The sequence below is a fragment of the Cynocephalus volans genome, chromosome 15, assembly GCF_027409185.1.
Source record: "Cynocephalus volans isolate mCynVol1 chromosome 15, mCynVol1.pri, whole genome shotgun sequence".
Classification (NCBI taxonomy): Eukaryota; Metazoa; Chordata; class Mammalia; order Dermoptera; family Cynocephalidae; genus Cynocephalus; species Cynocephalus volans.
In genome coordinates, this window is record NC_084474.1 from 51,206,768 (window position 1) to 51,220,039 (window position 13,272).

General features: G+C 40.3%; 1 protein-coding gene across 1 annotated transcript in view; it reads right to left on the reverse strand.

Annotated features, from left to right (window-relative positions):
- Nucleotides 1-13,104, reverse strand: part of PTDSS1 (phosphatidylserine synthase 1) — a 60,673-nt gene extending 47,569 nt beyond the window's left edge. Inside the window, exons 1-2 of the mRNA XM_063079546.1 lie at nucleotides 12,824-13,104; nucleotides 345-436 (exon numbers count right to left, since the gene is read on the reverse strand). Of these exons, the coding sequence (XP_062935616.1) occupies nucleotides 345-436; nucleotides 12,824-13,002 (271 nt within the window). The 5' untranslated portion in view covers nucleotides 13,003-13,104. The remainder of the gene's footprint in view (nucleotides 1-344; nucleotides 437-12,823) is intronic.
- Nucleotides 13,105-13,272: the final 168 nt, after the last annotated feature.

Here is a 13,272-nt window from a genome sequence, read left to right on the forward strand (position 1 = left end):
AAAGAACAGCTGACATTTATTGAGAGCTTAGATTTTGTCAGTCACTGTTCATGATGTCTAATGGGTATTAATTTAGTGAAGCTTCCAACAGTACCTCCTATATCTCCATTTTATAGAAGAGAAACTGAAACACTCTGAGAGACTATAGGGGACTCCCTAGAGCCACAGAGCTAGGAAACAGCAGAATGGCCAGTCAACCTCCACAGCCTGCGCCCCTAATTACACAAAACTCAGATCATTGTTTTACTCCATCTCCTAGTTCTGTATTCTAGATGACTCCCATCTCAAAAATCTGGAAGGGCACAAGGTACAGGAGAAATGTGATAATGCATTACATCACTTACCATTGGGGAAAGCTAACACACTGATGATAAGAAAGAAGAAAATAACAGAGAGGATGCCTCTCCAGATGTTGTCTTCTGGAACAGAGTCATCCCTGAAAAGAGAAAAACAACACTGAGTATTCATTTTTAGGCCTAAATAGTAAACCTAGAAGGAATAAGACTACCATGCTCTAAAACTGGGGGAATGCTAATTTTGTTTTGCTGAGTAAAGTCATCCCACACAGTACTTACTATTCACTGTCAATTCCTAAAATCATACAATCTCATAATAAAGTCCAATTCTTACAAGAAAAACAATTGGTAGCCTTACATACACCACCACTCAACTCAGACAAACATTTGAGAATCACTGTGATTTAAAAAACAAACAAACAAACAAAAACCCTGGATGTCAGAAGGCAAAGCTGATTTTGGAGATATGTCTCCTGGTTTTAAGAATAACCAAAGACGACCTTCATGATACAGAATGTAGTAAAGAAATTTTTCAGGGATCAGAAAAGAAGCATAAGATTATAAAGAAGAAGGAAATGCAATGATATCAAATAATCAATTCTTTAAAATGGGCACTTGATTATCTAAGGCATGATGCACAAAGAGGGCAGAAAATGCTGGATAATAAGCACCAGTAAAAGAAAGTTAAATGAAAATCAAGAGGAAATGAAATACAAGATTTAAAACCAGACCAGAAGCGAAAGAACTGTAAAGAATGCAGATGAGCATCCTTCCTATGCCTGGTCATTTCTAATATATTACTGCATTTATCGCCTCCACAGCCCCAATGACTGAAATGATTCCATTTGCTGGTTTATATGTTATCTGTCTTCCCTGTAGGAAGTGAACTTCTGAACAAGGGATATTCACTTGTCTTCTCAGAGCCTGGCACACTGTAGGCACTCAATAGATATTTGTGGACTGATTCTTGATTAGGGGGAAAATTTATTGTGTAAAACCAAGTAAAATTTCCCAAATGGAAGTTCTCTTAACATTGTAATAGTAGAGAAGTATTAGGTTTAGACAGTTTACATAGAAAAAGAAGAGTCTAGTGACACATTTGGGCTTAAGAGATATAAACAAAGGAGGGAAAACAGACATATAAGACAATAAGAAGGAGATTTTCTGAATTATTGACAATTATTGAGAAGCTTGGGAGAGAGAAGTTCAGCATTTCAGTTCAAAAAAATGCAGGATGAATAGGCAGAAAATATGATATGGAACAAAATGGAAGGAGATATTTTAGAGACAATGAGCCTAGTAGCAATACATTTAAAAGTGATAAAAGAAGTTGAGTTTATCTGGGAAAGGACTAAAGCAATAAAAGTGCTTTCAAAAGACAAATATTAAATTAAGATCAAGCATTACTGAAGGAAAAGTAAGAGATCAAAAAATCTTAGATGAAAACTGACTTTGAATAGAAAAGAAGTTTATATGATCAAAATACATGGAGAAGTGTAGAATAAAACAATAATGAATTACTTAGTTAAGAACTAAGTCTTAAAGTGCTGGTTTAAAACAAAACTTAATTTAGATATCAACTTCTGTTTAGGATGCTAAGTTTCTGCACCAAATTAAATGATGTCTAGTCTTATGATAGGATTGAACATAGGTTCTGAAATAAGAGATCATATTACATCATCATATGGCCAAATAGCACTAACAAACTAATGCTGATTCTTAACTTCACAGACCTGATTACAAAATCAAACTACAGAATCAGACAGACTTCATCTTCCAGCAAAGTATAATTTTATTTTAAAGGACCGTCCTAACGAGTGAATATCTGCCCAGAGATTATAAACTTGGCCCTAAAAAGCCAGCCTGATCATTACTAGGGTACTTGTGATGCCTTCTGGCTTAGGTAAGGAAACCCCACATCCAATTTCCAGGAACACCAGCTTTTACTGAATAACGGCTACACCTGGGGAGAACACAATGTCCTAATGTAGACCAATAACACACTACTGATATTGGTAATGACGATGAAAGTAATAATAGATCCCGTTTGCCAAGTATCTAGTGTGTGCCAGGCGCTGACGAGGCAGTTTATAAACATAACCTCTACTTGACACAACCAATTTGCAAAAGGGTGTATTATCAACCACATTTTGTAAATGAAGTAACAAGGCCTCAGAAAGTTTATGTAACTTGCCCAAGGTTGCATAGGTAAGAAGTTGCCAAGAAGGCCTTCAAAACCAGGTCTGTTAGACACTGAAGTAGATGATCTTTCCCCTGTGCCAAGGTGCCTCATGAAAAAATTATGTCATCCTCAATCAGTCTGACTCATCTTAGAGGCACAGGGGTGGTGCAAGAGACCTTGACAGGGCACACAACATATAAAGTACAAATTAAAAGCAAGGCTAAAAATAATACCTGTTGCATAGGAAAAGAAGGATGATTCTGTAACTAATACTTTACACCAAAATATATTCTGGATGATTAGAAGGATTAAAGGTTAAAAAAAAAAAATACCAGAAAAAACGATGTGAGAACTAAAAAATAAATAAAATGGAAAAAACAAAACAAAAAACCCCCACAACAACCCAAAACCAAAGCAACCAACAATCACAGAGTGGAGAAGACCTTTCTAAAGTATAACACAAATCCCAGAAGTCATAAAGGAAAAAGCTGATAAATTTGCACAGCAAAGAAATCAGCAATAAAATAAAAGGAAAAGAGAAATTTGGAAAAAAAAATTTGCAACTCATATCAAGACAAAGGGCCAATTTCCCTAATAATACAAAGCACTCCCTGCAAAATCAATTAACAGGAAGAATAACAAATGGACATAGAAACAAAACAGAAAAAAGGGCAAAGGATATGAGAAGACCTTCCACAGAATAGGAAATGCAATGGTTCTCAGACAACTGAAAAGATACTCAATCTCACTCATGATAAGAGGACAAATTAAAATAACACTGAGAGACCTTTTTTTTGTTTGCTTGTTTTTTAAACCTACCTCATTTACAAAATTAAGGGCTGGCAGGTTAGCTCAGTTGGTTAGAGTGCAGCCTTATAACACCAAGGTCATAAGTTCAGATCCTGGTACCAGCCAGTTGCAAAAAAAAAAAAAAAAAAAAAAAATATATATATATATATATATATATATATATATGTATACACACACACACAATGACTGAGCTGTTGAGGATATGAAGAAATAGGTAAAAAGGCACCCTCATACATTGCTAGTGGTAGTATAAATTTAAACCACCTTCATGGAAGGAATTTAGCAACATATTAAATTTAGAAATGCATATATCCTGTGACTATGCAATTCCACTTCTGGGAATTTATCCTTTAGATATACTCTCATTTATGCAAAAATGACATATGTACCAGCTGGTTCACTGTGGCATTTTACGTATTCGTAGAAGATTGGAAACAAGCTAAATGTCCACTGATGGATCTTGGACGTGACCAGCGCCATTGTGCACACAATAAGCACAAAATAGCCGCAGGCCTTGTCTTCCACTCCAGCACCAAACCCCTCTGCCCTTCCCTTTATGAGAAACCTCATGACTTAAACAGAAACCCTTTTGCTTCCACAAGGGCGCAGTTCACCACCCTCGTGGCATAGTTTCCACATTAGCATAATGCCCCTCCTTGATGGTATCAGCCAGCCCTTGGTGCACTGTATAAGCTCTACCACCCCACACCTGGTGCTGTCCTCCATTTTGAGGACAGCCCTGGGCTGCCCCCCCTACTTTGGGCACAGCCCAGCAGATTCTTTTCCTTTAATAAACCTTGATCGAAACTAGGCATCATGGCTCACTTTCTTTCATCCACCACGAGGGGACTGATTAAAAAAATATGGTCCAGTCACAATGGAAAACTAGACAGCCATAAAAAGAATGAAGAAGCTTTTTATGAATTAACTGATTCAGAATAATTTAAGAGATATTGTGAAGTAAATAAAGCAAACTGCAGAACTGTGGCTATAATAAGTAACTATTTGTTCAAAAAAGGGACATGTGTATGGGTATATAAGTTGTAATTTGTGCTTACAGCTGTGTAGAATATCTCCGGAAATCCACCCAAGAAACAATGACACTGGTTTTCTCCAAGGAGGAGAAAAGAGGAACTGGGTGAGAGGTACGGGCCAGAGACTTTTCACTACATACCTTCTGGTATATCTTGGATTTCAAGCAACATGAGTATGTCATTTTTAAAAATAAATAATAAAATTTGAATTAAATAAACAGCTACAGCGAATGAACACATCATGCACATTTTACCTCAATTTTGCTCAAATCACCTACTAGTCAAAATGCTTGAAAACATACATTGACGCTAAATTTATAACTTCAGATCAGTAATAAATAAGGATACACCGAAGGAAATGGCAATTTTGTAAATTTTGAGCAATTTTATTAGTGAGAGAAGATCTAATGAATGGCTCAGTTTTAGGGGAAAAAAGTCTATTAACCTGAGTAAAATAGCAGTGGGTCTGAAAAGTTGGCAGTTTTACATTTGTCTAATTAGAAAAAAGTGTATTAACAATGGACAGTGAGGTCTTTGGATAAACTGAAAATACACCACACAGGAAGATTAAACTTCAGCAATCAAAGACTGGTGGGCGGGTGGGTGAATTTAAGAAGAAATTTGAGTCCTATCAGATTACAGGCCCCAGCATCACTCTGAGTTTCTTGAGAGCAGAGAGGTGTGCCCACAGCACCTACAGCAGTCCCTTACAAGTGGTGGGTGCACAAAAAAAACTGAACACATGACGGGGGAGGATGCCCAACGCCCCACTGTCCTATGGCAACGTGAACACACAGGGCCATTCTACAAGGCTGGTGTGAGTCAGTCCTTTCTAAATTCCAAATAATCCAGAGATTTAGCTGTATGCTGAAGTATACAGAAAATTTCCACAGTTAACCATGAAAAGAAACGTGGCTGCAAAGGCCACAGTAGTGACTCCAGCAACCCCAAATTAGGGGATAAGAGCTAGTATCTATGGGCAGCCACCATATTCCATGCCTTGCTGAGTATGCTAGCGGCCTAATCTTAACATCAGAAGCGGGGAAGTGATCATAATCTGCATTTTACTAATGGGGCCTGGCTCCAAAGTGCAACTTCTCTCCCCTGCAGAAGGCCTGCAGTGTAGTGACTAGGAGTACAGGCTCGGGCCAGACTGCCAGCCTGTGTGACCTTGGGCAGGTTACTTAACCTCTCTGTGTCCCAGTTTCTCCTTGGTAAAGAGAGGATAATAATAGTTCCATCTCACAAGGTTGCTATGAGAATTAAATAACTTAACATGTATAAAACACTTAGAACAGTGCTTGGCACAGAGGAAGTGTCCATTATTATTGGTTCACAATGTTTAAATGCTCTTCGTTTATGTCCACTCACTTCTTCATCTAGTTAAAGCTTGTCATTGGGTAGGGACTATGCTGAGTGCTGAGATGAAAAGCCCTTATTCTTGAATGGATCACAATAAAAGGACAGTGAGACATAAAACGAAGTCATGTTAATATACTCTTGCCCTAATGGAAATATTTTTGATTTACAGGAACTGTCACTGATTAACCTGTCTCTGATTATGGCCCTTCTTGGGGTGTTTGCACGTGACTGCCCCCTTTCATAGGGTTGTCACTGTCTCCCAAGGCTTTGTGAGGTTGCAACATGGTTTCTGCTTCTCAGGGAAGATCATGACTTGCAGTCCAGGCTGCCCAGTCCTCATCTTGACTTTTCCTGGCCTCAGGTACACAGTGAACTAAGACATTTTGCTTTACAGCAACAAAAATAAAAAGACTAAGCTTTCCATTGTGATTCTGTAACAGCTCCCTCACCTCTTTCCTGGGTCTGCTGTAGCCACTAACAACAAAATGCCTCAGTCTGTGGTGCTCTGAACTTTCCCAAGAACTTTCACAGCTGGTATTTTATTTAACCGCTCCACAGTTCTGTGGGGGAAGGCAGGGCGTGTACTGTCTTTGCTTGAAGGACGAGGAAAATAAAGCTCTTCAGTTATCTTACCCATAGTTACACACAGATACAGGCAAAGTGGAAGCAGGTGCCAGGGCATCTGGAACACTGGCTCTAGGTCAATATTGCTACAACCACCAGTGACAGAAATGTACAAGCTTAGGGAGGCAAAGTCCTCTTCCCTCTCTGCTAAACTTAGGAGGTGCTCCCGAGGGGTAGCATTGACCACATACGTTCAAAATAGTGAATGTACAGCTTAAAATAAGATTGCAATTTAAGCTCCACAAAGCACAGGTCCCCCCATTTTCCCCCGAGGTTCTTCTGGTGCCCAGTACAACACGTGGTACATAGCAGGCATCTGCAATAGAGAGGGTGGCAAGAATGACATGCAACTTCCTGTCCTCTTGAAGAGCATTAGCTACAGGGGCCGACCAATACCATAGGCAAATATCTAGAAGCCCACTCAAGTCTTCAAACACCTCGACATCTTCTGTGCAACACTAGTACAGCCAACTACCCAAAGAGAGAATGTCCCCAAAGCAGAAAAAGTGTAAGGAGAGCCCTGAGTTTAAAAAAAAGTTTGTACTCAGAAGAACTTTTAGACTGATTCTGTGCAAGTTTAATATGTGACTACAGGCAGTGGATGTGGTGAGTTCAGGAAACCAAAACAAACTCCACTCACTTGCACACAGTCTTTTAGGTATGGCTTTCTCCCGGGGCCAGGCAGACAGGAATGTCCAGACTTTATTATGACTCCTAAGGCTTCTAAGTTAACTGTCCCTCTTTAATACGAGTCCTTGAAATAGAGACATACTGGGTCATGTTAAGGAGACCAGTCACTGTTAAGGATCCTCTCTCCAAATGGAAAATTTAACCCCGGTTACAAGGTAGATTGATGTCAACTAGCTTTATCTTTAATACCACAGTCATTTCATTTTATAGAAAGTTATGATCCTTGTCAAGAATCACATACAATATCAACTAAAGGAGAAGAAGAGTAATCTTTTTTAAAGTTCTTATTGGTTAAACAAATAGTTTATTATATTTCATTCACTCAACATCTACTGGTGTCTATCGCAGGATGACTAAGATATTGGCCTCAAGAATAGAAACAATTATTACAATATGAGAGATATAACAATAAAAGGTATTTGGAAGTACATAAACATTTCATCCTCTGTACTTTTTGGAGCAATCAAGAAAGGATTGTGAAGGACGCCATGGGCTGGTGAGTGGGTGGAAGGAGCCAGGAGGTGCTCTCCCCTCAGAGAGACAGCAGCACTGGGTGCAGGGCCAGCTGTATACAGGTTGGGGGAGGGGTAAAGCTGGAGAGGCAGACCACTCTATAACAGAAGACCTCAGAGTCCAGCTAGCACTTTTCTACAGGTGATCGGCATCCAGTGAAAGACTGTAAGCAGGAGACAGATGGGCTTACAATCTGGTCTTAAGAAGATCAAGAGGGCAGCAGTGGAGGATTGACTGAAGGGAGATGGAGTTGAGGCCTGAGGCTTGGCTTGGAAATGGAAAGAGAAGAAGAGCTCTGAAGGCTTTAAAGGCCCAATTAGACGTGCTGAAGAACAAACAAGATAGCAAACTCCAAGACAGCAGAGACCTGGGCTAGATGGAACATGGGCTGTTGAATTGTTGAATTGACTTAAACGAGATACCAGAACTGAGAAAGCATCCAGGCTGACTGCATTAGCTGAGATTGAATGAAAAACTGCTATCTTTCCTACAGAAATCTGGAGCAACAGGGATTATATCACAAGATAAATTGTGTTACGTTTGGTTATATCTAAAATTTGGTTATATATAGAATTATATCTAAAATGCTAAACACAATTGTTCAAAACAGGCCAACTTGAATTAAGGCTGTTTATTAAAGAGGTGTCTGACAGGCAGCAATCCCTAGGTATATAATCTCTCTGGGGTAAGGCACCATCTAAACCAAATGAATACTTGAGTCACCCGAGTGCCTATTCACTACAGAAGAACCCAAGGAAATATATGCCACATTTGTCACTTTAATAAATTTATGATTTTATTAGGGACATAAAACATCAGAAGTAAATATAAGAAAAGATATTAAAAGATGCTTATTTAAATGCAATGGAAAATATGTTTCAAATAGTAACTGGGGAAGAGAAATGTTGAAGATCAATGCTAAGTGGACCTCAGGTGCAACCTAACATAATTCACCTTTATTCACCTTTATTCACCTTCAGCGTTGGTTTAATCCCAGTACATAGCCACTATAGACAATCACATAATATTGCTGGTGTCATGGAATGAGGAGAGAAAGAACATGACGTACATAAAGGAAACAGGACCAAGACAACCAAATCAGCAGCATCAGGGGACTTTTTTTTTTTTTTTTTTTTTTTTTGACAGCTGGGCGGTAAAGGAATCCTAACCTGGGTAAAGGAATCCAAATCCTTGACCTTGGTGTTACAAGGCAGCGCTCTATACAACTGAGCTAACTGGCCAGCCCATTTTCTAATGGGAATTTATATACTTGAAAGGAAAGGACAGGAAAGGCTGGCAAGTACCCATGAGCAAAGCAACACAGTAGGCCAGCAATGTGGCCCACTGATATGACAAGGAACTGGAGTTCCAAAACCAATAAGGGAGATCAAGTAAATTTTAAAAAGTCTGTCCACTTCCCTGCTCTTGTCTGTCTTCTTAGTTCCATATCAAGGAGAAACACGGCATTGACAAACTGGTAATCATTTAGGTACTTCCAGCAATCTGCAGGAAGGCAATCTCCCTTGTTGGACAAGTGTTAATAGAGACTGATTCTGCTGACTCATGGCAGGTGCCTCTTAAGGACAGGTGGGTGTCTATGAATGTGATTTAGTAGATTTTGGTGTATTCAAATCTAAAGCTTGAGTTTTTGAAACTAAGGCCATTCAATATTTCCAAGTTTACCAATCTCTGAATGCACAGTAAATGTGAGGGCAGCTCAGTCATTACTATACTCTAAGCTTGGGACAAAGGCTTTCCTTGCCCCACTTTGGCTAAACAAACTTACAAGACACAGGCCTCAGTACCTAATTTACATAAATACTTATTCTAAAATGTGACAAAATGAGCTTTTTCAAATCTTAGGGAAATGATCTGGTAGCATCTGACTTTATTTTTAATGATGGTGATAGAGACAAGAGATTTAAACACTATGGTTTAACAGTGAGTTGGCCTAGTTGCTATCTAACAAAAGACCTACTTGACATTTCCAAATTTGTCTCAGTCTTTTGTGCAAAGTATGTAATCCTTTGCAATCTTAAATTCTTGCTGGGTGTCTGCAGCATGTGACATTACCCAGGTACTGTTTCTCACATATTGGTAATATGACACACAAACCTCTTTTCTCTTAGACAACTAGTCTTTGCAAAACAAACTTTAAGACGTATTTTTAAAGTTTTACTGAAAGAATTGCACTGAACAGTTATCCAACTAAAATCCTTATAAGTATAAGGTACTTGAGATAACCATTACAAAATAGCATAGAATGAACAATTTTCATTTAAGAAGTCATTACTTTCAATCTTTATGGAGGAAGAGAGAGCTATCATTATAATGTCTCACTTAAAAGAGACACAAATCATTAAAAAAACAAGATATAGTAAGTATGAATTCTATTAAAGGTGCTTACGATTTCATTTAAGGTGAAACTTGTTATTAATTAGTTTTTCATTATGTGATTTCTGTCTCTTTATGAAATTAGCGGAAGAAATAAAATTGTTATCACTTTGGAAAAGGTCATAGTCTGATGTTCAGATTATGGTTTTTCTATTACTTTTGACAAACTGTTAAAATTCATATTCACTTCTTATACTTTCACTGATGCAATTTATCAGCTGCCTTGGCAGATTCAGTATAAAGGAAAATTACAGAAGAATGTGACTTTCTTTATTAGAAGAATACTTTGAAAGGGCCTAGAGTAACATTACAGATAAAAGGATAAAGCAAATTGCTTGGGTCTTGCTTCTCATTATTTAGAATGAAGTATCATAATTACTTTTCTAATTTCCAAAAAAAGTCCCTAATTCCACTACTGCAAACCCACACATAAGATTAAGTTAAACTTGAAGTTAATGTGTAACAGGCATGTGTGTTATCCAATGTTCATTTTTCCAATGTCTTTATACTTTTTCTCAATTTTAGAGAATAATACACCCTCATTCAATAACAAATACAATTTAGAAGCATTAGCATACAATGAAACCAAGTAATAATAAAAACTAATGTTTATTAAGCACTTAATATTTGCATGCCCTGAACTAAGCACAGATCTTCTTAAAAAATGAATTTAGGCTGGCCATTTAGCTCAGTTGGTTAGAGCATGGTGTTATAACACCAAGATCAAGGGTTCAGATCCCCATAACGGCCAGCCACCAAAAAAAAAAAAAAAAAAAAAAAAAAAAAAAAAAATTAATCCTTATGCTAGACAATCCTATGAGGTATTAGTATTGGTATTTTAATTTTACATACAGATAAGAAAACTGACACTAGCAAAATTAAATGGCCACACAGCTATTAGGTGGCAAAATCACGTGACATGATGAAATATTTAAGGGTAACCATAACTAGGAACAAGACTGATTTCTCTCAAAAGCTAGAAATACATTTGATCACACACTGTGGAAAGGTCTGGTCTTATTCTACTGCACAGCATTAGCAGACTTGACAGTAATAGTAGCAGTATCTCTCCATCATTAAAGAGTAAGTAATCATTACATATGATTTATACCTTTAGTTAGATTCACGCAAATAAACACTTACATAATAAGAACCAAGAGTCAAATGGATTATTGAGGAAAGGAATAAGTGATGTGGGAAGATACTAGTTGTTGTGAAAATCTGAAAAATTGAAGTGATTCCTATGGGAGACACCACTGGCACCGTGTGTGTGTATGTGCGCACGAGTGTGCGTGTGCATTCACAAGCTTGCATGTATGGGACAATTCATTCTTTGTTGTACAATACTGACCCATATGTCACAATACATTCAGTATCTTCTAACCTCCCCCCGCCAAAAATGTCAGAAGTTCCCTCAATCATTGCGACCACCAAACATACCCCTAAACATTTTCTGTTGACCCCAATTGAGAACCATAGATTGCTGGATGAAAATACTCGGAGAGAAGTAACTGACAGTAACTAGACATTGCATATCAGGTACTTTGTTAAATACTTTCACACATATTCATTTAATGTTCATAACCCCATACGAGGTAAGTAGATATGTTTTCCTCATTTTACAGGTGTGGCTCAGAGGTTCAGAGCAAGGTTAAGTAACTTAACTAAGAACACACAGCTAGTTTTGAAACTGACAGTCTGGTTCCAAAACTACACTAGTCTGGATTGGTCTTTCAAGCCATAATGGTGGGGTAGGCATGCCTTTCCTTTCTTTAAAGAGGGGCATTCAGAAAATATAAAACCTTGTAAGTAGGAACCATGGTGTGTGTGTGTGTTGTTATGAACCAGGAATAAATTAGTTCCCTGGGTTTGGGTGGAGGGGCCACAGGCGCAGTTCTGTAGAATTACATGATGTGGGTGTTCAAGAGTTGGGCCGGGCCGCTCCTAGGAACAGGTATACATTAGAAACACATTGAACGTGTGTGTGTATGTTTTCAGGGGAATAAGAGTGGTGTTATGTTGTGTGAGGTTTATGTATTTTATTTGTTTAACATATACAGCATTTACTAATGCACCAGGCATCATTATAACTGCTTGACAATATCTCATTTCAGCATGTATATTAGGCGATGAACAGGTGGGGTGTGCACTGTGTGATGTGTGCTGGGCTGAGGTGTGTGCAGCAATGTACACAGGAGGTGATGGCTAATGGACTGTGCTGGAAGGGAAAGGTCCGTCCGCTGTGATGTGTGTGTCTAGGGCGGCAGTTTGTGTCGTGGTACAGACGGTAGTGTTTGAAGCTGGGGGAAGGGTTATGCTACATGATTTGTGTGCAGTGAATATGGTAGGTGCTGCATGGGAAAGACCGTGTGGTGCACCTCACTTGTGCATTTTTTGTGTGTGGCGAGTAGTGCTGAATACTAGAGGAGTTCCACGGGAAGGGATCTAGATTGTGTCCTGAGCCTGTGTACGGTACGTGCAGGCGCTGTGGATCGGGGTGTTTTATGTGTAGCGGTGTGCACTGAAAGTGATGCATAGAAGATGATTCATCCGGTGTGCTGGGTAGGGACGGGGCCTGGAGGGGCTGCAGAGGAGGAGGCCGGTGCCGTGATATATGTGGAGCGATGCTGAGTGCGGTAGGTAGGGGAGCGATCGTGCTAGGTGACCCGCGTGTGTTCCCGGTGTCGCTGGAGGCGCTCTATATAGGACGGTATTGAGAGGCGGGGTTGGGGGGTGGGGGAGCAGGCTGGGCAGGCTGTGAGACACCGGGCGGGTGGAGGAGCTGCGTGGGCGACGGGTCTGCGAGTGTGTGTGCGTGTAGCAGTCAGCTTGCTTCCGCACCCCAGAGCCGCACCGGCCCACCCTGCCCGCCACCGCCTCCCTCCCGCCTCTTCCCTTCGTCCCCGGGCCCGCCTCACCTGGTGAAGGCGAAGTACATGAGGCTGACGATGGTGAAGCTGAGCAGGGTGATGGTGTGCGGCCGGTAGAAGAAGTCGATGGTGATGTCCTCCACTTGCTGCTCGTTGATCATCCGGAAATGCATCTTGTAGTTCACATCATCCTTGCTCAGCGTCCGGCTCCCCACGCAGGACGCCATGGCCCGCCTCCCCGTCCTGCCGCGGCGGCGGCGGCCCCAGCCGGTGGAGGCTGGGACCACGGAGGTGAGCAGCCGCGGAGCGATACCCAGACAGCGAGGCCGGGTTTGGCGCACAGCAAGGGCTGGAAGCGGAGGGAAGGACAGGCGCGGGAGGGCGGGGTCGCGGCACCGCCAACGCGGCCTCGGGCGGGGGGCGCCGCCGGCCGGTCCCGAGCTGGCTTTCTGGCAGAAGCACCTCTAGGCACTCACTATCGTTAAGACTCCAATCTA